At 34.1% G+C, this 27,639-nt stretch overlaps 1 protein-coding gene across 3 annotated transcripts in view; it reads left to right on the top strand.

Annotated features, from left to right (window-relative positions):
- Positions 1 to 27,639, top strand: part of WASHC3 (WASH complex subunit 3) — a 51,407-nt gene that overhangs the window by 7,058 nt on the left and 16,710 nt on the right. Inside the window, exons 3-5 of one of the 3 annotated variants that reach the window (XM_036106593.2) lie at positions 2,494 to 2,559; positions 5,301 to 5,408; positions 9,184 to 9,291. In XM_036106593.2, the coding sequence (XP_035962486.1) occupies positions 2,494 to 2,559; positions 5,301 to 5,408; positions 9,184 to 9,291 (282 nt within the window). Of the gene's footprint in view, positions 1 to 2,493; positions 2,560 to 5,300; positions 5,409 to 9,180; positions 9,292 to 27,639 lie in introns of all 3 variants that reach the window. The other 2 variants (XM_036106536.2, XM_036106660.2) reach the window with 2 other exon arrangements.

Below are 27,639 nucleotides of genomic sequence, written 5' to 3'. Positions count from 1 at the left end.
AATAAACTTTTATCTTTTTTGGAAAAGTTTTAGGTTCACAACGAAATTGAGCAGAAAGGGTTGAGTTCCCATATACTCCTTGCATCCCTGAGTTCACAGAGCACAACCTCCCCCATTATCAACATCCCCCACCAGTGTGGTACATTTGTTACAATCTGCATTGACACATTGTCATCACCCAGAGTCTATGGCATCATGTTCTAACAATGTGTAATTCTTTCAAACAATGTAAAATTCTTTCAAAAATAGTATCTGGAGTTGGAGTGTTTGAATTCAGATTATTTTACTTGTATGAAAACTGAGTTTTCTCTTCTTTAAAATTGGCATGATAATAGTTCCTGCTTTATACATTTGGTGTGAGATTTCAAATGATATGTTGCATACACAGTGTAGCATAGTAAGGTAACTGCTCAGATGTTTACAATGATGGTGATTATTGCTTAAAAGTACATTTATATAGGAGCGACTGGGTGGCTCAGTCAGTTAAGCATCTGACTCTTGATTTTGGCTCAGGTCATGACCTCAGGGTCACGTGTTGGGCTCCTTGCTGGGCGTGGGGCCTTCTTAAGGTTTTCACTTCCTTTCCCTTTGCCCCTCCCCCTTCACCCCCTTCAAGGGTGCATGCTGTCTAAATAAATAATAGTACATTTATATAAATATAACTAAACAAAAATTATTTTTTTTTTAAGGATTTTATTCATGTATTTGACAGAGAGAGAGAGAGCAAGAGCAGGAACACAAGCAGGGGGAGTGGGAGAGGGAGAAGCAGGCTTCCCGCTGAGCAGGGAGCAGGATGTGGGGCTCGATCCTAGGACCCTGGGATCATGACCTGAGCCGAAGGCAGACGCCTAACGACTGAGCCACCCAGGTGCCCCAACAAATATTAATTTTTAATTCATCTTTTTCTGTGTTTATTTTAATCAAACCAATATAAGTATTTTTAGATAAGCTAGAAATTATCTCACTTTACAAATTAATTTGTTGTAGGATTTCTGCAGTTACTAAGCTTCTCTGATGACTTAAAAAACTGATGAAATTTGCAAAAATTTAATTTTCATGATTTCCAGGAAAACACTTATAATTTGGAGAGGAATTCATTCATATGATATTTTATAAACCTGTATTTATGTTTACATTAAAGCCTTATGTGAACAAATGCTAGAAATCAAAGTTAAACTTAGCTTTGAGTGCCATTTAAGACTAGATTCTAGGGGTTCTGAGTGGCACAGTCAATTGAGCCTCTGACTTTCGGTTTTGGTCCAGGTTGTGATATCAGGGTTGTGGGATCTGGCCCCAAGTTGGGCTCTGTAATGGGCACGGAGTCTGCCTGAGCTTCTCTCTCCCTCCTTCCCTGCCCCTCCCACTTGTACTCTCTCTTTCTCTCTCGAAAATAAATAAATAAAATGTTTTTTTTAAAAAACTAGATTCTGATGTTTCATTTCTGAATTATAGCTTTATAGATACCAGGTTGCTCATCTTTAAAGTGTCTGTGAAGAAACTCTAACTCTACTGTGGCTGCTTTCATTTTTTTCCCCCTCTAAATGTGGGCAAAATGACCATTCCTTGGGGTGTTAAAATTCTGCTTAGGAGTTAGTCAGGATCTTGATAATATCCTAGAAAGCAGTCAGAATGCTGCACATCTGCCAACTAGTAAATGGGCCAACTACTCTTGGACTGTATCACTGAGTATAATAATGTTTAGGATTAAGGAGTTTTAAGTAAATGCTCTTATGGATCATATTTTATGATGTTACTTTTACTTGTGTGGCTGTAAATAGTACACACACATACTGGTAATTATACAGAATAACTAGAGCATCGTAAGCTTTTGGTTCTGTTTTATCTTGGATTTTGATGGTAGGTTGATTCCTTTTGCTTTTTAGTACTCTGATTTTTTCTCTTTGTTTTATTTCTTTCCAACCTGAACTGACTCATCTTCTAATTTCATCATCTTTTAACTTTCAAACTTAAAAAAGTTAAATTTGGGGCTTATTGTATATACTAATTGTATATACTTGTTTAAGGAACTTAAAAAAACAGATCTTGTTCCAGGCTGTGTTGAGCTAATTTTTATTCTTGCTTTCTATGAAGAATTCCTTCATTCATCAACAAATAATTATTAGACTCCTGTTAAGTTTCAGGTACTGTTCTGGGCATGGGGGATATGGCAGTGAACAAAAATCTCTGTTCTGGAAGAAGTTTACATTCCGGTCACAATGACTGATTATGGCTCTCATAATGACTTTGATAAGGCTGATAAGGTAATTTTTGCTTACCTGTGAATACAGTTTTGTAAAGTAGCCATGAAACATGCTAATGAAGATAAGAGAATCCTTGAGCTCCCATTCCTACTCATGTAAATAAGAGAATAGTGTATTAGAAAATGACTAATATTTAAACCATAGTTTTTATTTTCAAATCTGCCCTTTGTTATCCTGTTAACAGTTCATTTCAGTCAGACTTTATTCTTATGTTCTAATCTTTCTTTTCCAGAAACTGGCAGACCTTTCTCTTCGTATCCAGCAAATTGAAACAACTCTCAATATTTTAGATGCAAAGGTTTGTATTTCTGAATAATTTATAGTATAAACTTTGCTCCACATATATCACCTTCTTAGTCATACTTAACTTTAATTGCATTTGGGAATGAATTCAGTTTAGCTCCTGCATCCATGAGGTGGTACAGTGTTTTTTGTTTATTTTTAATTCATTAAAAAATGCAAAGAAAATGATACTCATTATGAACCCTTAACTGAGTTTGTTTGAATGTACACATGAATTGAGATTTCATTATTCTAGTCAAAAGCATGTGAGTAAAATGTTAACAAATTGGGGTATTCTGTAGTTCACTTCATTTGATGGAAAATACACAATTATAGTAATCATTTGATAACACAGTAAAAATTATATAAAACTTCAGATGCCTCCAGAGCAAAATTTGGAGAAAATATCAGCTATTTTCTATTTGCAAATACATTGAATGCTAATGAAGAATACCAATTTTGATGTCAGAAATTACATATTATAACTAGCAAAAATGGAAAAGAATTTTGATGTGAAAGCTTTCGGTTTTGTGTTTTCCCTGATTATAACATAATGGAGACACTAGTATATTTTTTTGACTTTGTCCTTTTATCAAAAAAATTAATCTGAAAAAATACGTATTTAATATTTATGGGGAAGTAAAATGGCTAAAGCTTTAGCATAAGGATCAGAATGTCTAGTTTGTACTTTCTATATCTTGTGGACTTTAGCCACTGTATTTCTATCAGAACGTTTCTGTAGCTTGGAAAATTTAGGATACCTGGCCTTGACCATGTTGAACATATTCTGCTAGCAGCCATACCTACTTGAAACTATTTGGGCCGTGGCCATTGTGCTAAGTACTGTCATCAGTCAGCAGTTCTCAATGAATATTGCTGCTTCAGATCTTATTACCACTGTTTCTTTTTTTTTTTTTTTTCATTCTTCATTATGAGTATGTGCCTTATTTTAATATTTGGGGAATTCTTGAGTTAGAGTCCATAGTCACAAGTTAAGATACTGTATGGACAAGTTAGCCTTAATTATTTCCATAGCCATAAAATTAATCCCTAATGTTAGCCAAACATCTGACAATTGTCTATCACTGATGTCAGAATGAAATCAGAAAAGAGGGTTTGCCTGGGTCTTGCAAATCCAACCTGAAATACATAACCACTGACAGCATGCCCATCTTTTATTATGAAAAATAACACATTTTAGTAACATTTGGTGGTAAATGATTAAAGAAAGAAAAAAATAATGAGCTATGTCAGACATTAAAATGTGATGACAAGAGTTTTGTCAGTTCCCAGATAATTCAAACTTAAAATGTGCTGCAAAGGACTTTTTTTTCTACAAAATATGTTTAATAAAAAATTTTTTACAACAACTTTGTAAGGTAAGTTTTCTTATCCCCATTTTATAGGGAGAAAATTGATATCTAGAGAGATTTACAGAAGGTCACATAGCTTGTGACTTAAACCTAGGCAATCTGACTCCAAAGCCCATGCTTTTATTTCTTACACTAGGATTCCTTATGTTTTTTAAAATAATTCCCGGGAGGCTAAAATTAACAAGTCAGAAAACGACAGATGTTGGCGAAGATGCGGAGAAAGGGGAACCCTCCTACACTGTTGGTGGGAACGCAAGCTGGTGCAGCCACTCTGGAAAACAGTATGGAGGTTCCTCAAAAAGTTGAAAATAGAGCTACCCTATGACCCAGCAATTGCACTACTGGGTGTTTACCCCAAAGATACAAATGTAGTGATCTGAAGGGGTACGTGCACCGCAATGTTTATAGCAGCAGTGTCCACAATAGCCAAACTGTGGAAAGAGCCAAGATGTCCATCAATAGATGAATGGATAAAGAAGATGTAGTATATATATATATATATATATATATATATATATACATATACACACACAGTGGAATATTATCATCAAAAAAACGAAATCTTGCCATTTGTAACGACGTGGATGGAACTAGAGGGTATTATGCTAAGCAAAATAAATCAATCAGAGAAAGACATGTATCATATGATCTCACTGATATGAGGAATTCTTAATCTCAGGAAACAAACTGAGGGTTGCTGGAGTGGTGGGGGGTGGGAGGGATGCAGTGGCTGGATGATAGACATTGGGGAGGGTATATGCTATGGTGAGCGCTGTGAATTGTGTAAGACTGATGAATCACAGACCTGTACCTCTGAAACAAATAATACATTATATGTTAAAAAAAAAAAAGAAGAAGAAGATAGTAGGAAGGGAAAAATGAAGGGGGGGAGATCGGAGGGGGAGATAAACCATGAGAGACTTTGGACTCTGAGAAACAAACTGAGGGTTCTAGAGGGAAGGGGGGTAGGCGGATGGGTTAGCCTGGTGATGGGTATTAAAGAGGGCACAAATTGAATGGAGCACTGGGTGTTATATGCAAACAATGAATCATGGAACACTACATCAAAAACTAATGATGTATGGTGATTAACATAATATAATAAAATAAAATTTAAAAAAATAATAATTCATGGGAAAAGAATGGTTATGAGTGACGTTAGATTTATGAGAAATTATTCAAAAATATTTTATTTGTGAATGCCTTTCACTTTTAAATAGTTTATGGCATGGAAAATTTCAGACACCTAAGATGAGATTTTATAAACCCTATTCCTGTAGGCTTAAAAACTTAAGATAGCTATCTAAAACTTACACTTAGAAACTTACAGCAGTTAAGCAGCTAATATTATTTTCATATGCCAACATTAATTTTCTTTTCTCAGTTGTCATCTATCCCAGGCCTAGATGATGTCACATTTGAAGTATCTCCTGTAAGTGTCACTGGTATCACAAAAGAATCACATTCTGAAACCACTTCAGAGAAATCACAGGTAAGTACTTAAGTTCCAGGAAGCATGAGCAGATCTTCTTGGTTAAACCAGACAAACCTAGCAGCAGGTTTGAAAGAAGTTAAATAAGGATGTAAAACTTTGAATAGTAACATTTTAAAACCTTGAGATAAAAAAGGAAGTTTGAAAAAGTTAACTGTTTTATGTTATTTTGAAGAACTCCCTGAAGTTAATATTTTCTTTGCCTGTAAAAGAGAAACTATACACAGGACTAAGAGAAATCTTGAACATAATAATGTTCTTTAAGTTCACTATGGACATTTTTCCTACATTATTATAAGAAGGATACTTTTAAAATGTTTTACTATAAAAACCCTCAAACACACACAAAAATAGAATAGTACAATGAGGAACTAAATGCCCATTACCTAGATTCTCCAGTAAAGATTTTGTTACATTTGCTTCATCTTTCTTTTTTATCACTTGCTAAAGTGAATCCCAGGCATCATATCATTTCACCACTGTGTAATTCCTTGAGCATCTCTAAAAAGTTCTGGCATTTTCTTGTGTAACCACAATGCCTTTATCATACACAATATAATTAACAGTAATTCCCAAATCTCATCTAACCCCTTGTTACTCAAAGATTGCTCCAGACACCAGCAACATGGGCATCACCTGGGAGGCCTTGTCAGAAACACAGAACCTCAGGCTCCATCCCAGACCTACTGAATCAGAATCTCTATTATAACAAGATCCCTAGGTGACTTGTAGGCTCTTAAAATTTGAGAGATACTGATCTAGAAATATCAAGTATCTAAAAAATGTGGTTTTGGAGTTGATTTGTTCAAATCAGCATCCTAATAAGGGCCACACTTTACATTTGGTTCTTATGTCTTAATGTTCATTTATGCCCTGTATACATTTAAATTTGATAACTACTTTTTATGTCAAGAAATAAAAATTCTCATTGTTGCAGAATAGACCGTCTCTAGTAGTGTATCTCAGTGAGGCATTAAAATTCAAAATAAAATAATCACTAAAATAGTGGTCTCTCTAGTAATACTGAACAAACTGACTTCTTAGCTATATGAGATTCTGCATTTGTACCTGGAGATACTTTTCACAGGATATTTTTTAAGTTATGATTACGTTGGCTGTGATGATAATGACAAACATGCAGAAGGCGCTTACAGAGTACCTCCGAGACATGCTTCTAAGTGCTTATCAGAAATTAACTCATTTAATTATCACAACAGCCCTGTGAAGTAAATACTATATTATCACTGCTACTTCACAGATGTGTGAAATGATACACACAGAGGTTAAGTTACTTGCCCAAGGTCAAAAGAACAAGTGTAAGAGCTGGAATTTTAACCCAGGCAATCCAGTGCCACGAGTCCTAGCTCTTACTACTATACTACACTGTCTCCAGCACCTGTGTTGAGTTCATTCAATATATTGAACACACATGGTATGAGGCCATGGGAGGAGCCATAAATTTAGGTATAATATGTTTTGGGGGAATGAAATAGATGACCATTTACTTAACAATTAGATATTAGAAAATTTAACATTCATTTAATTAATATACCAAATTGCATTATGATGGCCATTGGGATATATATATAATATACAAGAAAAAAATCCAGATGTTTTAGACATCATAAGGTCCTTTCAATTAAATATGGACCATACTTTTTCTAAAATAAGGCATGTATAAAAAATACTAAGAAAATGTTTTCACTCTACCTAGTAGTTATTCTTCGGTGGATATTAACCATCATTATGTTTAAGTGGTATCTGTCTAATTTTGAATATTAATTTTTTCAGGTGTTATTATGAATTCCATCTATAATATGTATCTTAAAACTTATGCAGTTGTGTTGGTCCTACCTATTTAAGGTCTCAAAAAATTGATTACAAGTAATCACAGCTAAATTTTCTAAAATTCAGTATAATCTGGTATATTTTGGCAATTTTATTTAAAAACTATATATTAATTCACTTGGAGAATTTATAAAGATCTGTTGGCTTCCTGGATTTAAAAAATTGTGGTGAAGTTACATGTTGAGTAACTTAATAAGATACCTGTTCAGCATGTTCTTAATATTCAAATCAACTTCTTCTTTCTTCTCCATTGTTATTGTTATTTTTTATGTAAAATATTTTGAAATGGACTTAAGTGCTGCTTAACACAGAATTTCCACCAGCATTACAGTCAACTCACTTATCTGATAAAAGATAATCATGTACTTTTTTAATCACTCATTCATTTCAGTCTCTAATCTATATGAGTCAAAGACTCAAGGTTTGCCTACTGATTTTTCTGCAACTTTAATTTCATGGTTCAGGATCTTATCATTACTCACAATAGAACATCCAATTGTGGAGATTGAGAATAAAATGAAGGACAGTTGAGAGATATGATAGAGGATTTAAGGGGTCATTCAAATAGCAGAGGTGTAAGTGCTGACATAATTAAACCTTGTTGAGATCTTGGTTATTAGGCAAAGTTAAGGCTGAGTTTTGAAATTCGTTAGTCCTATGTATAATTAATTCTCATTTGTTCCATTGTGCTATTGTATGAGTTTATTGTCCATAATTTTTTTTAAAAACATACTTGGGTCTTGTTTGAATTTTTTTATTTAATTGTTTTGGACTTTTTGTATTTATGTATTTTAAAGATGAATTATATATATATATATATATATATATATATATATATATTAATATGGCTACTCACTTTTGTATACTTAGTGTTATATAACAGGAGAAACCTAAGGGATTTTTGGATGTTTTATTTGGTTTAGAGTTTTCAACAGGTTTAATTTATATTTGTATTATCTGAGGAAAAACCTTAATACATAATTCATATTCTAAAACCTATGAATATTTAAAGGTATTTCTTGATTTATCTACATTTCAGCATAGACATGTAGACATACAATTGATTTCATTCTGTTAAGGAACTTCCTTGTAATGCTAATTTATAGATAAGGAGTGAGAATTCACAAAAGTAAACTTACTCTAAATGTTCAGTTTGATAGAAAAAGCAAGAACTGTATATAGACAGTTCTAACATTGCACTTTAGTGAGGACAGGATTCCAATATGGACAATTTTCATTTAACAGAGTACCATGCAAAATGAGAACTGCCTATTTGATAAAAGCATTTTTATCTAAAAAGACCATTCCCCAGTATTCTTTATTGTAAGTAGATTAACATTAATAGTTCCATCAGTAGCTGAAATATGCAAAACTAGATAATTTTGTCCGAAAAATGGGCTTCTCTTCCACAGATTCTCCATGTAGTGCTTTCTAAGATGATAGAATAGCCATATACACTTAGAGTAAAATTATTTAATAAATGAGGAATTGAGTTGTATAGATGGTAGATACCTAGAAAATCAATTTACTATCTGCTAGAGTTAACAATTGGCAAATGAAATAGTTTTATTAGCTTTATTAAAATTTTTATTAATACGTCCATCTATAATTCATGTGTTTTTTGGCACTCTGGGGACAACTAAAGCAGAATTCTATTTTTTAATGTCATGAATATATTTGCATTTTTTAAGGAACAATATAGGTTGATACTAAGTGGAACTTCCTCTGAAATCATATTTAAGTATTTGTAAATATTTGGAAACATATATCCCATAATTAAATTATTGGTTTTTAAATTTAGAAATATGATTTTTTTCTGATATTGATTGCTTTAGAATTATAAAAAAGATACATCCCTTTTTAAGTAACATAATGGACCCCTTCTATGAATTGTCTAAAGATTTACACGCAATACTCTCTACAGCAGAACAGTTTACAAGACTCTGGACCACAGGAAAGTGAAGTAACACCAGAAAATATCTTAACTGTAGCCAAGGATCCAAGATATGCCAGATATCTCAAAATGGTTCAAGTGGTAAGCTGATTTGGTCTGTCTTCTCTGTCTAGCAGCCTCATTTGAAATTCTTAACCCTAGAGGTTTCATTGTTATTTTTTATATCTGAGAAAACTGCTAAACTGAGTGACCAAGTTTTCGACCCTCTTACTTCTTTCTTATGTTTAATTAATGCCCTGATAAAAAGTAAACAGAGGACAAATCTTTCTAGTTAAAATTGATCTCACACTTCAAATTAACATAGTTTAATATAAATTTATGTAAATTTTTTTGCTTTACATAAAGTTATCAGCAAATCTTGGATGTATCAGAGGAATGAAAGTGGACTATTTCTTAAATCATATGGCTTTAGCTTAATTCCTGTATGCTAGTACAAATAATGGGTTTTGTGTATATTTATTCTGAATTTCATCCCTCAGTGGTTTGGTCATAGAAAAGAGCTTAAGTCTCTTGGCCATTTAGGTAGAGCTTTTAATATTATATGACTTCAGAATTAATTTTTTTTTTCCTGAGAAATCATTACATGGTCTGATACCAGAAGTTAATTTCTTTTCATTTTGATAGAAAGTCCTGTTGCAGTGGTTGAAGGACCTAGCTCTTCATTTTTTGGTTAATTAAAAAAAATAATGAATTTCTAAAATTCTATCAAGCAAAAGAAGTACTAATATTAAAGAAGAACAGTTTTGTTTTGCTCTCCATGATATTATTTATCACAATAATTTAAGAACAAATACTATCTGACAGTGAGAAAGAGTAGATTAGTTCATTTAGAAGCAACAGAAGTGACATTGGGGAGAAGAAAATACATTCACTTTTCCTGGCTGTCAGAAGAAATGAATTTGTCACTTTCAAAATTCTTTATTGACAGCCAAAACCCTGGATTCTAAGCTTTAGAAAAAAATAAACCAGACTTTGAGATGAAAATATATAATCTTCTTTTATAAGAATAAAATAGGGTTAGAGTATGAATTATGATAAATAAATTTTTAAAGCTAGAACCCAGTAAAGCTCTGTTAAGCTTAAAATATAAACTGTTAAAAAAACTTTCTTACTCTTTCAAACAGAAGCGGAAAAGTTTCAGAATGACTCTGGAAGACTTTTTATTTAGTCTTTTCTTGACTAACATATATAAAATAGGAAATAGGAACATCTACTTGATGATATCTATAAGAATGCCTTGAAATCTTTGATAAAAGACTACATCTTAGGATAATTGTTATATTAATACAGTGCTTCTGACTTTCTAAAAAGTTTAAAAACTCTTATTTTCCTTTTCAGTATAAATTTACTGTCCATTTATTTGACAAATATTTATTATACACTCACTTTAAGGTACTATATTAGGAAATGTCTAGATTTATTTAGCCAGCTAAGGTTCCCAGACATCACTTGACATTTTTATTTTTGTTGTTAATTACTTAGACAAATTCCATTGTTTTTCAGAATCATAAATATATCGTGTGTGTGTGTGTAAATGACTCTTTAAATATTCATTTTTCTAGTACTATGACTTACCATTTCATGAAGAATAGAAGCCAAAGTCCTTCACAAGCCTATGAGATCCTATACAATTTAGCTCCCCTATTACCCTTTTGATCTCATGTCTTCATTTACTCTGCTCCAGCTCTCCTAGCTGGTTTGATGTTCCTTGAATAAATGTATAGACAATCTCCTGTCTCAGCCCTTTACCTCAGCTATTCTACCTGAAACACTTTTTCCCAGGTATCTTGATGGTTTGTTCCCCTACTTTTTTTCATATTTTTACTCAAATATTACCTTCTCTCTGACCCCATTCCTTTTACCTCTTCCCTGCTGTTTTTTCTTCATATAACTGGCCAATAAGATATAAAATACTACCTATTTTACATACTTTCTGTATTTTCTATCACTAAAATACAAACTCTACGAGGGTAAGGAATTTTTTGTGTACTGTACAATTCCTAGAACAATAACTGGCAAATAGTATTTACCTCTAAATGAAAATGCCTACATTTTCCTCTATGCCATTTTACCTTTTGATAGGTTTTGGTAACAGATTTATTTTTTACACCAGCTCAGTGGTTTTCAGACTAAGAAACATTATCAAAACATGTTACTGATTCCTACCATACTAAATAAGAATCTCTAAAGTTGGGACTTGGAGCTAGAGCATATGTATTTTGAAAAATAGCTGTTTTGATTAAGAGCTATTTAAAAATATTTTACACTCTATATAACATTAAAATACTTTTTATTTTAAAACATTTAAGAAATAATAGCTCTTGTTTTTGTTTTTAACTATCTAATTCTATGGCATTGCTTGGCACTTAGCTTCAGTCTATCCTTTTGCTTGGTGTTACTGAGTATGAGTAGGGGCTCAATTTATTCTGCTTTAGACCTTTCCTGTTTTTAGCCCAATTTTCATTATTTCAGTCCTTTGCCTCTCTTTTGCCCTTGGTACGAGTGTTTCTAATTCCTAAACATTTCCAAGGTTCTGGAAGTGCTACTTCTTTGTGGTATCCCCTCTTCTGGCACATGGATTTGGCCTTCCTTTGCTATGCTAAGTCCTCAATCACTCTTTTATCTGCTTTTAATTTCCATGTGTTATGGTTCATACATGCTTCTTAGTCATTAAAATTAGTGTTTGTGTTTTATTTCTTTTTGCCTAATTGTTTGAGGGTAATTTTCCAGAAGAAAAAGGGGAGCAACATCTTTACACTGCCATCCTAAAAGCTTCATCCAAGTTTCATTTAATTTTATTGTTTTCAGTTTATTGTGCCAACCTGAATCCCAGAATCTTCTGACCCAACTTTTGTTTCCTTCTGCTCCCTATCCTGCATTTCATTCTTCAGACAAAACCACAAACCCTTCTCAATATTAGTTCCATACTTTTCCACCTCTGAATCTAGATTCCCCTTCTCTTGATTACTACATGTCCAAATTCTACTCATCTGACATGTTCCTATGAATACTTCCTTCTGAACCCACCAACACTTAAAGCTAGAAGTAATATCTCCCTTCAGTGATCTGTCCAATCACTTAAGTTTTTTAATGGAACTTATCACGTCATATCTTGTTCTTTGATCATTTATATTTTTGTTGCCCCTGTTGAAAAGGAACCATGAGAGGAAGTATTGTATCTTGACTCATCGTTGCATTCTCTTTGACATCTTACCCATAAAAGGTGCTCAATCAATACGTGTTGTATGTACTATTTTATCCTGCATATTAACTCTCCTTCCCAGTTTTGTGTCACCTGGAAACATTTAGATATATTAACTGTTTCTTCAAGTCACTGATTTTAAATGTTTTGTGGGACCAGATCAAGAAGAGACCAACTAGAGATCTCCCTCAAGGTTGATATGAATCTGCCAGTCATTGTTCTTTGGATTATGGTTATTAAGTCATATATAAGTCCACTATTTTTCCTGTTTCCTAAGAATATCATGAGTGACTGTCAAAATATCCAACCACAAATGTAGTTGCATGTTTGACAATGTCCAGGATTGTCTTTCCTTGGCATGGTCACTACCAGAGTTCCTGTTATTTCTGCATCATCATTCAATTTGGCTTTTGTTTAAATTTATGTATGAAATAGTTAAATTAATTCCCTTCATTACATCCTTTATCTGTTGGAGGATAAAATTTTCAGCCATGTGACAAGAATTTATCAGATGCTCTAATTTGAGCAAAATTAAGCTGCCAGTACATGTGAATAGCTGATGTCCCCATCATGGCTGGCTGTATCTTACCCTTGTACTTGTTTGCAACATGTTTTATGAAAGCCTGATCTAAATCCTCCATCTGGTTAGGTTACCAAACTCCATTTGATAATACAACTTTTGCCTTCTTTTAGCCTCAGTTGGCCAGGGAATTGGGGGGGGGGGGTTCCTTTATCCCATGTTCAAGAATCTCCATATGTGTATATGTATGTATATTGATTTATAGGTATCTTCCACTTTCCATTGTAAAACATTGTAAGACATTCCTTTCAAATGCCAGCTCCCATTCATGAATTCCTTTCCACTAAGTGTTAACAGTCCCTGAGATTTACTTATTTTGATATTGCAGTTTTGCTCTTTATAAACACATTTTTTTAAGCTATTGGATTTGTTTTCTATTTGTTCATATTTCTCCTCTTAATAATTACCTGCTAGTTCTTCCACTCTGTTTTTTCTCCTATCATATTATTATTACTCATAGTCTTGCAGTTTTAACTGAAGATTATTTTTATTCTTTGATTTCAGTTTAAAGCCCCTTGGTCATACCTATGTGGGTCTTGTTAAACATAATCTTTTGGTTCTTGTGAACTACTTAACACTTTTCCAGGAGTATAATCATTTTAGTGTCATAAGTCATTACTAACATGGTTCTTCAGCAGCATCTGCATAGCTAGTTGTGTTTCCTATATCCATATCTTTACAAAACTATGACTTTAACTGGAAGAACAGATGACAATACCACCTTGCTTTAGAAAAGGCCTCACAGTAAAAATCATTGTTCGAGGCCCATTATAATCTGTATCATTGATTCATTCACATTCTGTCAATGATGTGGGAAGAATCTAGATAGTTTTGTATCTCTATACTTCAGGAGAGTAAATTACCTTCCTGTTTTCTGTTTAGTCTTCTAATCAATTATTCATTCTGCTGAGGTGGTTTAGTTCCTTGAGTGTGACTGAGAACAAACAGGATTCAGAGGGATTAGATAGAAAGAAAATCGAATTTGACCACGTACTATATGAAGGAGCCAAACCCCAGCTAATTTGAGAGGGTAGCTTCATTAGAAATTGCCTTATCTATATTGGAAAGTTTCACTTTCCCAACATAATTGTAGATTTTTATTAAAATGCCCAATTTTTCTCAACCTCAGAGGATGACTAAGGTTTCTCTTGTTTGCCCACTACTAAAAATTTAGTTTTGGGCTTCCTGGGTGGCTCAGTTGGTTAAACATCCAACTCTTGATTTTGGCTCAGGTTATCTCAGGACTGTGAGATCAAGCCCCACGTCGGGCTCCTCACTTGGCGTGGAGCCTGCTTAAGATTCTCTCTCTCGCTCTCCTGCTACCCTTCCCCCCCTAAAAAAAAATTGGTTTTAGTTACTAATGTAGAGAAAGACCAATATCTGCATAATCCATCAAGTGAGTTGTACTTCGGCTATTAATATGATCTTGTCAGCCATTGTACACATTGCTACATCTTATAAAAGCTGAATTTTAGAAGCCTACAATCTGGAATGTAGGGAATTATTTGTATTGACAAAAGAAAAGGTAGAATGGTCTCAAAAATACCTGTCTTTCTGAAAAAATCACTATATACCAACTGTATAAAAATCTCCTAAAATCCTCCAAATAACCATTTCTATACCTCAAAAGGAAATTAACAATGCCATCAGTTCTCTCACCTCTTAAGGTAATTGCCTTTATATTTTTATCACTTAAAAATATGAGTTGCTGCTCCATAAGCAGAGTCTTATACCTGTAATTCCACTTATGTTGTTTCTTATCTTTTACAAAGTGTAGTAGTCTTCCACTCAGTGTCTTAATACTTACTAGGCCCTCAACCCTCTTGTAATCTATTCTCTTGCTTCCTTCCTGAATTATTGTCTAGACCATTTCATTCTCTCTAAGACAGGGAGTATACAACTATTTCTCAAACCCTTTAAGCTTCTTCACTAGTATAAAAGCTTGAATTTGCTGACTATCCATGTAGCGATCACTCACTTCAGATAGAAAGACTTTAAAAGTCCTACAAATTACAAATACAGATTTTTTTTTAAGATTTTATTTATTTATTTGAGAGAGAGCGAGACCAAGAGAGCGCACAGAGGGAGAAGGAGAAGCAGACTCCCCATGAGCAGAGAACCCTACAAAGGGCTCAGCATGGGGCTGGATTCCAGGACCATGAGATCAGGACTTGAGTGAAGGCAGACACTTGACTGACTGAGCCACCCAGGTGCCCCTACAGATTTTTTTTTTAATTTTCAGGCTTCCTACATATCAGGATGAACTAGTCTTTTTTTTTTTTGGCTTTCTTTCTAAGCTGCAATGCAAACTTCCTCTTCCTGAGTCCTAGCTATCTCCTGGAATGTACTGCTTTGGTATTTATTTGCCCTGCTTCACTTGCCACATACCTGCAAATCTGTTTTAGAAACTAGGCAATTCATTTGCAATGACATGGATGGAGCTAGAGTACATTATGCCAAGTGAAATAAGTCAGTCAGGGAAAGACAAATACCATATGATCTCACTCATATGTGGAATTTAAGAAAGAAAACAGATGAGCATATGGGAGGAGGGAAAAGAAAAAGAGGAGAGAGGGAAACAAGCCATAAGTGACTCTTAACAATAAAGAAGAAACTTAGGGTTGGTGGAGGGAGGTCGGGGGGGGGGGCCTAAATGGGTGATGGGTATTAAGGAAGGCACTGGTTGTGATGAGCACTGGGTGTTGTACGAAAGTGATGAATGACTGAATTCTACTCCAGAAACCAATATTGCACTGTATGTTAACTAACAAAATTTCAATAAAATTTTAAAAATAAAAAACAAAAAAAATAAACTAGGCAATTAAAACTGCTTAATTATTATAAACTTCTTTGAACAGAAGCCAACAGAATCTTTCAAATGTCACAAGTACCAGTTCACAGAGAAATAAACAGTACCTTGCTTTTTGGTCTCCATTACCTTTTTCTGCCACTCCTACATTACTACCCTCTGTGAGATATAAGAATGATTACATTTCCAAAAAATAGTTGTTTCTCTATGACACAATTTGAATGCCTAGGAGTACACCTAGATCTTTATTCTACTTCTGGGATGCAACATGGTATAGTTTCTTAGCCTTGTCATACAGTCCTGTGTGACCATGGTCATCATGTCACCTCTCAAGGCTTCAGTTCCCTCATACATAAAATGAGATCTGAAGTTCCCTCTAGGTTTTTGATCTATTAATTGATCCCCAAATTTGGATCTCATTATTAATAAACATTCCTGGAACACCTGCTGGCATTTTCTGATTTCTTTTTCCTTTTTAAGCAAGTTTTACACAGGATTTTTCAGTGAGTAATAATATTGTGTTCCAAATGTGGCAGATAATTGATTCTGATTTAATGTTGTCATAATAGTGCAGCACAAGCTTTTACTAAATTACATATTGCTTTTATAACTTAACTGGAATTGTGTACACAGATCACTTTTCCAACAGTTCTCCCCTTTTTACTGGCAGAGCTTGGTGAATCCTTTGCCAGTAATAAATTGTGCATTGGGAAAGTCCGACTTCCACGTTAAGCTAATGACTTGTATTTTTTGAAACCATATTTGCCAAAACAGTCTCTTCGGACACTTGGACTTCTTTAAAGCTCTATTTTCTTTGGCTGGCTTAAAACGTGAATTGAATAATTTCCTTGGTTTTGGTGGTTCTGATGCATCTGTTGCCAGCAGTGGATGTTGGCTTGGGGAAATGTGACTTCCATTACCTAAGGATGAAGAATTAGTTCATCACGAAGTTATGCACCTTAGACCTGGGAAAAATAATCAAGTACCAGTAGAGTACTCTTTAGATAAGGTATAGTTTTTGTAAGAGTAGTTAAAGGCTTTAAAACCTTGTTTGGGATATGACCCCAGTGTGACTTCCTATGTCTAGAGAGTTCCACGGTAGGTTCCTCATCACTGATCAACAGTGTAGTCAAAAGGAGGAGCTGCTGGTTCATATGTAGTTGGAGTTGTGGAAAACACTAGTACAGATTTAGTTTAACAACTATAGGATATTTCTTTTTTTCATTGTTTTTTGACTCTGTAAGTATTATAATATTAACATGTGGTTAGTTTCCTTTGTAATATCTAAAGTTTACTGCTCAGTATCAAGGTCAGTATTTTTTGAGTGCATAATGGTTGTAGTGCCATGGACAACTTTCTGTGGTGTTTTAGCATCACACTATGCATTGAAGATAAAAGCTGTATGTATAATGATCGATTTCCTACACATATGAATGTGGATAAAGATGGATAAAGAAAAGATACAAGTGAACAATTTAATTAATTGCACAATTTAGCCAACTTTGCCAATTGGAAAGGGAAAATATTCTATGTTTCCCATCAACTAAATAGTCAGCCATGTCCATTTCACTACAACTAAAAGAGAAAAGTAAAGCTTAGCAGAATAGTAATTTTGAATTGAGGTAAATGGAACTCAAGAGACCACAGTTATCCTCCTTCCTCTACATTCATTTTTAGATCAGATGCAAAAAAGATTGGGTAGAGATTTCCCCAAAGGCAGAAAACTGTGACAATTAGACACCAGTTGGGAGCCCTTGAGGTGTTACCTGTGCTTTTCCATAGCCTGAGTATCTGGAAAACCTAGAAATAGGTAACTTTGTTGTGTTTTTGGCCCAAGGAAAAAAAATTACTTATTCTCTGCTAAAGTCAGTGAACTTAGCCTCTAAGGAGACATGTGTGAAGAATTATCATGCCAGTTTTACTGGAAAGTGTTTCACTCACTTTCCCAGCAAGATTATAGATTTTCATTAAAATACCCAATTTTTTTCAGTGATTTCAAAATCACTTAGGATTTTTCAATATTTTGGCTGCCTTTTGAACCCTCCCCAAGTTGCCTGGAAAGTTGGGGAACTCAGAGCCAGCCATACTATGTACACATTTAATGTTGAAAAGTATTAATTTAAATGATGTATTTGCCCTTTTGTTTATTCTTTGCTATTTTACTTTTCTTATATATGTTAGAGAACAGTAAACATTAATATTGCTAAGTTCAGGTTTTAAATTTCTTGCTTTCCCTGATATATTTGTTTTCCTGATTTCTCGTTTTCCTTAGAATACCGAAGGAAAAACATGTAGTGGGCAAGTGCTACTAAGTTAGATGGTTGTCAATATCCATTTGGTAATAATCTGTGCACCTACCTTATCTATTCCCCATATATTCTTTGCTAATGCCACTTTGCCATAAATATATAGCTTAGAATATTTTACTACTGATACTACATATTTTTCACTGTAGTTTTCTTATTTATTTAATTAATTTATTTTTCTATTATGTTCAGTTAGCATATAGTACATCATAAGTTTTTGTTGTAGTGTGCAATGATTCATTAGTTGCATATAAGGCCCAGTGCTCATTCTTACACGTGCCCTCCTTAATACCCATCACTTGGTTACCCCATTCCCCTACCTGCCCCTCCCTTCTGTAACCCTGTTTGTTTCCCAGAGTCCAGAGTCTAGTCTCCTTTTGTGGCAATCATTTGCTAAGAAGATGTTGATTTGGATAGTTTGTTTCCAGAAACTAGTTGTTTAACCATAACTGTTTCCATTTATGGTACTTACAGTCTCTGCAAAAATACATTTTGAACTGTGAACTGTGGGAGCATTTAGAATCCTCAATCATATTTAAAGAATAGTCACATACCAACAAGCTGATGTACACAGAAGTCCGTCTCCCTTAGAGTTATAGGAGGATATCTGGCTGCTGTAGACTTGAATTTTTTGTTTCTTAATAATATATCAGATAATTAAAAATTAAATTAAAAATTTTAAAGGAGGATTAAATGGAACATAACATAATTGAGAATACAAAATAATCTTTTAAAAATAATTGATAAGGTAATAAATTTAGGATGTTAAATTTGTTAAATCAGTTTTTCCTAGGTATAAAAGTATGTATGAAAAGAATATATTTCTTGGGGCGCCTGGGTGGCTCAGATGGTTAAGCATCTGCCTTTGGCTCAGGTCATGATCTCAGGATCCTGGGATCGAACCCCGCGTCAGGATCCCTGCTCAGCAGGAAGCCTGCTTCTCCCTCTCCCTCTACTGCTCCCCCTGCTTGTACTCTCTCACTCTCTCTGTCGAATAAATAAATAAAATCTTTAAAAAAAAAAGAAAGAATATATTTCTTCAGGAATTTATTCGCCATGTCATATTTTTGTGTCACTGGTATCATAACTAAAATAATTTACCTAGGATTGCCTATCTGAAGAATCCTTTCAAGCCAAAACATTTAATTCCTTATTTCAATTTATTTTGTGGAGTACCAATAAAATTTACTTCATCTGCCTTAAATTCACTGTAATACCATACCTCTGTATGCCTCTCCCCATAAACGAAAGAAAAAGGAGTTAAGCAAACACAGAGGAGGGCACGTTTGGAGGTTAAGCTTAAGGTAGTTTTAAATTTCATAGGAATCTCCTTTAAATGATATATAAAATGGGAACCAACAAAGACAGGGGCATTTAGCAGAAAAATATTTTTAACTTTAGACTTCGTATCTTTCATTCCAACTCATTTAAACAACTCTGTAACTCTTTAGAAGTTGTGACAAAAAGAACAGTACTCTACTATTAAGGTTCTTTTTTTTTTTTTAATTTTATTTATTTGTCAGAGAGAGAGAGTGCATGCGCGCGTGCACACACACGAGTAGGGGGAGGGGCAGAGGAAGAAGCAGGCTCCCCACTGAGCAAGGAGCCCGATGCGGGACTTGATTCCAGGACCCTGGGATCATGACCTGAGCCAGAGGCAGGCACTTAACCGACTGAGCCACCCAGGCGTCCCACTGTTAAGGTTCTTAAGGAAGCTTTTGAAGATACATACTAACAATGACAGTTTTTATACTTGCTGAACTGTGTGGTATAGTTCTTTTACTCTGATCCAACTATAATGTTTTAGTCACCCAACTTTGATTTCTCAGTGCCCTTTTATCTTCTTTGCTACTAACCACTCTGCCAGAAATAAGGGACCTCACAAAAAAGTTTTCCAAAGTTGTGAGGAGGAAATAATAGTGATGTAAATTAAGTAGTTATTTACTCAGATTTACTCTTTTCAGAAATATTGTGATTCTCACTTTAATTATAAATTTGTCTAAGATTATGGGTTTACCAATGGGAGGAAAAGTAAAAGACCAGAGAAGCAAATGAGCTATAATAAGGAAGTGGGCTCATCTCAGGTGGCAGAGAAGTGTCTTAGTGGTTTTAGAGACCATCAACTTAAGGAAGACATTTTAGCAACATATTTGACAAGGATCCGAGAGCATAAACATTCATGATGGGATAGACAGTCCTGGTGTGGAAGATAATTTGTCGTAAATGAATCATAGAGATGTAAGACATAATACTTCATTTGTAAGGTAATATTTTGCTAAGGATTGTTTTACAGTTTAGAAAAAATGCTAGTATGTTGACTGTATGTTTTAAAAGGAAATAGATTTCAAAATATTACATTTTATTGAGAAAAATTAGTGAAAATTATTTCTCTACTTGAAGATATCTGCATCTTAATACTGCAATTTTAAAAAATATGTTCAGATGTAAGTACATCTTACCATAGTTTTTCATAATATAAGACCATCCCAACTTTTCTTGTTGTTTTCCTAGCCCAAGTTTACAAATGACTTTTATTCAGTTAGTTGGTTAGATCATGTCCTGATGACACACTGGTATCAGATTCAGGGCCCTTCATTGTGGTTCTATAGCCACGTGGAATGGCTAATACTGATCATCTCTCTTTCGATGGGTACCTATGGATCACTAAGGGCATTGAATGAGACTCATGACACACCAGTTCAAACACATTACCACTATTAGAAAATTAGTTCAAAAGTGACTTTGTGGTTTCAATCAGTAGAATCATCTTTATAATTAATTACTAAGAATTCTATTCCTTATAGCTTTTATTACCTTTTTGAAGATATTTCTTTAATTCTCCTTGAATAGGTACATAAAATAATACATTTTCAAAAACTGAACAGAAGGCCATCTGAACTTATTACACTTTTAATTTTGGTAGTGAATTCCAAAATAATTTGTAATAGAAATTTTTTTAAGGTTTTATTCCTGGAAAGTAGAAACATAGTTAAATTTAGGAAATTTTAATGAATACATATTTCAAAGAACAAATATCATTTGAATGAAATGTATAGCAAAGCTGTAATTTAGCTGAAGTATTCATAATGTCAGTCTAGGATTAATTAGCCTATCAAAGCAAGTCTTTAAATTTTAGATATTATTTTTACATTATAATGAAGGGAAGAAAATGAGTCTTCCACAGCACCAAATTACTCTTAAATCAATGAATACTTGAGTAGCTACAAAATACAAAGAAAACACTCAGTGCACCATGATCATTACACCTAATATTTATCATGTTACAAGAATACCCAGGGGAAAAATCAATCACATGGGGAAATTGATGTGGCTCTATTTTGAACTGACTCATAACAATAGATCCTTTACCTTTTGAAATAATTTCTTTAAAGGTTTTTCCTGGTAGATATTTAAGTTAACTTTAGTTCCCATTCCTAAAAGGCACATGGGGTATTGGCTAATGTATTTATTTTTATGAATGTACTTTACCAGTTTCCTGGGGTCCTAGTCATGACCAGCGTCATTTTGTCCATTTTACAGTGATTTGTTCCTTCATCTTCAAAAGTATCTTATGGGCACTCAATGAGAAATACGTTCTCACTGTAAAACTTAACTCTTGAGATAATCATTGAAAAAGGAAGAATTTACTGTTTGCTCCATATAAACCACATAGCACTAATCAAGATATGTGAACCTCTTTTTTTCCCCGCATATTTAGGTTCAAATCAGTGACCCTTCATGGCAACAGTATTGGAGTTAATATCAGAGTCTAGCATTTTCTAAATCTATACAAGTCATTAGGAATAAAACTTCCCTTTTTTTAGATAGCCATATCCATTTTACAGTGATTAAGAGATTTATTTAAATTAATTTTGTATCCCTTCACAGAAAACTTCCAGAAGGAGATTGTTGAGCATGTACTTGCTTTTGTGGTAGGATTTGTTCTGTAAACATTTAGTATCTATTATATAGAATATTTCACCTGAAGATTTTATTCTAATTCTAGCACTCTACTTAATATATTTCATAAAAGGAAGTATAGATATTTTTAAGATAGCACTGTTGAAAATCAGAAAGCAAAGAAATGGTTGAGTCCATTTCACTAAGTTAAAACTTAAGTAAACAACCTGATTAGAGGACTGGTTGCCTTTTTTCCAACCCATGGCATCTATTCAACTTGTACTCATTCCCTCTCCCTGCAAGTAAAAAAAGTACTATTCACCTGTCAACTCAACAGATGTTTTTTTTTAATTGTTGACCTATGTAAGGGAAAAAAACTTAATATTTTGCATCTTTCATAACTGAATTGTTGTGATTCAAGCTCATAAACTGAGAGGAGAAACTAAAGTTTAAGGAGCATTTTTTGTTACTTTAAAAAAGAAAAGTAATTTATCTCCATTAGATTGAGTAAGGGTTTCCTCCCCTTCTAATCTAAAACTTTAGGAAAACTTCAACATGGTTTATAAAAGAATTCAGTAGCTTGTCTTTCATTAACATAATAAATGTAAATATTGGCATCCTTCAGTTTTTGTGATATAAGAAACTAGTAGTAACTGTTAGTGTTGCCATCATAATTTCATTAGTGTGGCTTCTTTACACACTTTCTCCAGTGACGCAAATACAGACGTGATTTTTTGGAACATCAAACTTATGGTTGCCTTCTCTCTTCTTCATTACTTATGTTGGACAAACTGCCATTATCACTTGCCAAAAATAATCCCACAGTTCAGTAGACTTCAGTTTTGAGGTCTCTCATGTCCAACTTAGACCACCAGTAGCTTTGTCTCTTGGAGATCAGAAATTGGACACTTCTTTTTGATGTTTAACAAACCTGACTCTGTTCCTTAACCCCTAAGGAAGAATATATCAAAACAAATTTTCTAAGCAACATCACTGGAAACATAGCAGCAAATCCCTTTGGAACACAGTCCAAATTATTTTTGTATCAAACTTTATGAGATTTGTATTAAGGTGATGATAATATTAAAGTCTCTACTAGGGTAAGATAAGTTATTTGTATTTTCTTTTATCTATATCCATATACAGAAATGACTAAAGAGTCACCAAATTTTGGTAATATCTGTATTCTTGTGCTGTAAACAGCTTCAAGAAACTAAGGGTAAAATACGGAGCTTACATATTTAGGTTTCGAGTATTATACTGTAACCAAGGCCATGAAACTCCTGTTAAAATAGGGAGCTTATCTAATTCTACCAACTTCCCTTTTCCCCATTACTCCCTACCCACTACCTCCCCTCACTACCACCTCATACACACTTTTTTTGCTGTATTTTAGGAAATGTTTTTTTCAACTTCATTTCTCCCTTCTGTTTTCTCGGCTTTGTAACTTATTTGTATAACCTTTCCAATGATATCCTGTGGATTATGCTAAAGTATAATAAATAAATCACATAGTTGAGTTTGTAGAAAGACCTTATTCCATCAAACCATAGTTAATAGAAACTGAGAGGTGTTTTTAAAGAAAAAAAACATAAAACTCTGCTCTTTTTCACATCTCTTTTACAGTCCTAACTTTGCTTGTTATACTAAATAGTTAAGTAATAGTTAAGTTTTAATTATCAAGTAAAATTCCCAACCTTATCTTTCAAGTGTCAACTTTCTCTTCCACCATTAAAATTAAATGCATTTTATTATGAAGTAATCATTAAGTGCATTTTGTACTTAAGAGAAAAATCTTTCTCTCAAGTCTTAGATCCAGAAAATATGTTTTAAAAGTGGTACAAGTTTTAAGTTCATGCTTTTTGGTTCCAAATATAAGTGTCTGTTCATATTGGATGCCCCTAAGCAAGTAACAGCCTTTTTTTTTTTCCTTTCATTTATCCTTAAACTTCATAAGCTAACAAAAGATTTTATCTTCCACCTTTTTTGTCTTCCAAACCTACCATGTTTCACTTTTTAGAATTTCTTGAAGTTTGCACCATGAAACTATTACTTTCAGGAGTATGGCTTTGAAGAGAATTATACAATGGTATTATTTATTTTCATCTAACATTTAGGATGCATTTAAGTGTCCATAACTTTCTGAGTCTTTTTTTTTTTTTTTGAGAGAGAGAGAGAGAGAGACCCCATGGTGGGGGAACGGGGGAGCAGAGGGAGGAGAGAGAGAATCTTAAGCGGGCTGCACGCCCAGCGCAGAGCCTAACGTGGGGCTTGATCTCACAACCCTGAGATCATGACCTGAGCCGAAATCAAGAGTCAGGTGCACTTAATTGAGTGAGCCACCCACGGACCCCACTTTCTGAGTCTTAATAGATTGCATTTTATAAATTTATGACATAACAGTTATGAAGATGAATGTATAAAAGGGCCTGTAAATGACAGTCTTGCCTTTGCTGCCTCCCAGGAGAGAGTCTTCCTGGTAAACTATAAATTTGAAAGACAGCCTTGTTTTCCCAACCTCCTTTAACCTAGCAAGCTGTAGAGAACTTGGACTTTTCTCCTCCAAAACCAAAATAAGAGATTATGGTTATAGAAGGCATCTTATGACTCTTTCGGTAACTGTCTTTTCTGGACATTTTTTTAAAAAAGTAAATAAGAATTAAATTTAATACATTTTCTGATTTTAAAAATGAAGATCATAGTTAATAATGATCTGAATTTAACTTGGCAAGATCTGTAACATTTTTGTGAGAGATATATGGTCATTAACTTTGAAGATTCTTCATATTGAATTTATAATCCATTTGATTCTCACATTTTTATGTATGCTTGCCGAGATTTAAATGATTTTATTGGGTGAAATATAAAATAAAATAAACATTTTGATGAAGGAGATTATCTAGACAAGTATCTCTTTGTTCTTAAAAATATGTTTGAGACAACTTGTGTAAAAAAGATTATTTAAAGATTTGTGTATGTTTCTAAGTCTTTGTGTTTTTCTTTTTAACTAAAACTTCTGTCCCATCTTTAAGACTCACATCAGCAAGTCATTTGCGGATCTTCAACTCAGTCTGCCTTTCCTTGGGTCTAACATTACCATTATGCAGGCCTCTGTTATCAATTGCATGATTGCACTGTGTTTATCTAACACATCTATTAGACTACTCCCTGAGGGCAGGGGCTGTTTATGTCTTTTCTCAGCATAAAGCACTGTGCTGCTATGGTGATGTTAAATATTGAAGGTGTGGGATTGTGATAACCCAGTAAATTTGCTCCTAAGATCCTTGAGACCAGAAAACACATGGGACAACTGCAAAAGAAAGCAGGAGAACCTTAGTTGGGCTGGTGCCCAGAAACTTCAGGGTAGAGTTCTGAGAAATTGGACCTGGAACATTAGTGCTCCTAAGGGGCCTCTTCTATACCTTGGGTTCAAAATTGAGTATCACACAACTGGCTAGTGACATGGAACGCCTGACGGGAAGAGTATGCAGCACCGGTGGAGCAGTGATGGAGCTTTTTCCCGTGGGCTCTGGCTCGGCTTACCCCTTCTGCCACATGGGATGAAGAGATATGACAGAGAGGGTCCCAACTGTGTGTACAACCTTTTAAAGCACAGTGATTCCACTTTTGAAAGTGATATAATGAAGGTCCTCAAATTTAACACATATTAGTGTTTCCTCATCTTTTGGAATGATGTGAAGAGTAGGAATTGGCAGACTGGATTGCATCTTCTTCCCTTAGAGCTTTATAAATGAGCTTTCACTAAATCAGTCGCCTTTTCTTTTTTTTTTTTTTTTTTTTTTTAAAGATTTTATTTATTTATTTGAGAGAGAAAGAATGAGAGACAGAGAGCACGAGAGGGAAGAGGGCAGAGGGAGATGCAGACCCCCCGCTGAGCAGGGAGCCCGATGTGGGACTCGATCCTGGGACTCCAGGATCATGACCTGAGCCGAAGGCAGTCGCTTAACCAACTGAGCCACCCAGGCGCCCGCCTTTTCAAGTAAATATGTATTTCTGACATATCCTTTTCTTATCCTTTTCTTATTATACAAGATGTATAATACAGTCCCAGGAGAATTCTTGAATTTTATTTGATCTTTGTGTCCAAATGGAATTGGACCATTTGCTTATAAAAAGAACATTAACATAGCTATACTTCAGAAAGCTCTGAAATATTTATTTGAAAAGACATTTACTCATCTTGTTAAGTATTTATTGTACATCCCAGCGAAGGTTTTAATTGTTTGAGTTATCAGCTTTTTTGTTTTTTTGAGGTATAAGAAAAGTGAGAATGTGATATCTGACTTGTTTACAGCAGAATTAGTAATGGATAAGCTCAAATGATTTAATTTGGGCATATGTGATATTGGATAGCACTGATTCCACTAAGTCAGTTAAAATGTGTACCTTATTAGATTATTCAAGTGCTACATACATACTAATATAAAAGCAAAATAAGAGCTATTTTAAATATGAGCCATCTAAAAGGTCTTGTTTTAGGGGGTATGTGGAGACCTATAAAGGAGGCTTTTTATTTTAGCTTCTATTCATTTAATTTTTTTTATTTTATTGAGAAATAATTGAAATACATCACTGTATAAGTTTAAGGCATACAGCATGATGGTTTGATTTACATATATTGTGAAATGATTACCACAATAGGTTTAGTTAACATCCATCATCTCACATAGGTACAGTGAGAAGAAAAGAAAAAATTTTCTCCTCGTGATGAGAATTCTTAGGATCTACTCTCTGAACAGTTTCCTATATATCACACAGCAGTGTTAGCTGTAGTCATTATGTTGTACATTATATCCCTACTACTTCTTTATCTTATAACTGGAAGTTTCTCCTTTTGACCACCTTCCTCCAGTTCCCCCTCCTTCCTCCCAACCCCCCACCCCTGCCTCTGGTAACCACAAATCTGGTCTCTTTTTTCTATAAGTTTGGTAGTTTTGTTTTGTTTTTAGATTCCACAAAGAATGAGATCATAATATATTTGTCTTTATGTGTTTAGCATAATGCCTTCAAGGTCTGTCTATGTTGTCATAAATGGTAGGATTTTCTCAGTTTTATGGCTGAATAATATTCCGTTGTGTGCATATATACCACAACTTCTTTTTCCATTCATCCATTGATGGACACTTAGGTTGTTTCCATGTTTTGACTATCATAAACAATGCTGCTACAAAAATGTACCTGCAGATATCTTTTTGAGTTAGTATATTCATTTCCTTTGGATATATTCCCAGCACTGGAATTGCTAGGTCATATGGGAGTTCTATTTTAATTTTTTGAGGAATCTTCATACTGTTTTCCATAGTGGCTTTACCAATTTACAGTCCCACCAACAGTGCACAAGGGTTCCCTTGCTCACCTCCATGCCAGCATCTGTTACCTCTTATCTTTTTAATGATGGCCATTCTAACGGGCATGAGATGATATTTTATTGTTTGTAATTTGCATTTCTCTATTAACTAGGGATGTTCAGCATCTTTTTGTGTATGTGTTGGTCATTCATATATCTTTGGAAAAATGCCTATTCAGGTCCTTTGCCCATTTTTAAATTGCATTATTTAAGTTTTTTGCTATTGATTTGTATGAGTTCTTTATATATTTTGGATACTAACCT

Source organism: Halichoerus grypus, chromosome 6, assembly GCF_964656455.1.
Source record: "Halichoerus grypus chromosome 6, mHalGry1.hap1.1, whole genome shotgun sequence".
In the NCBI taxonomy this organism is placed as follows: domain Eukaryota; kingdom Metazoa; phylum Chordata; class Mammalia; order Carnivora; family Phocidae; genus Halichoerus; species Halichoerus grypus.
Note: the sequence above shows the minus strand (reverse complement) of the source record. Positions and strands in the feature narration are given on the sequence as shown.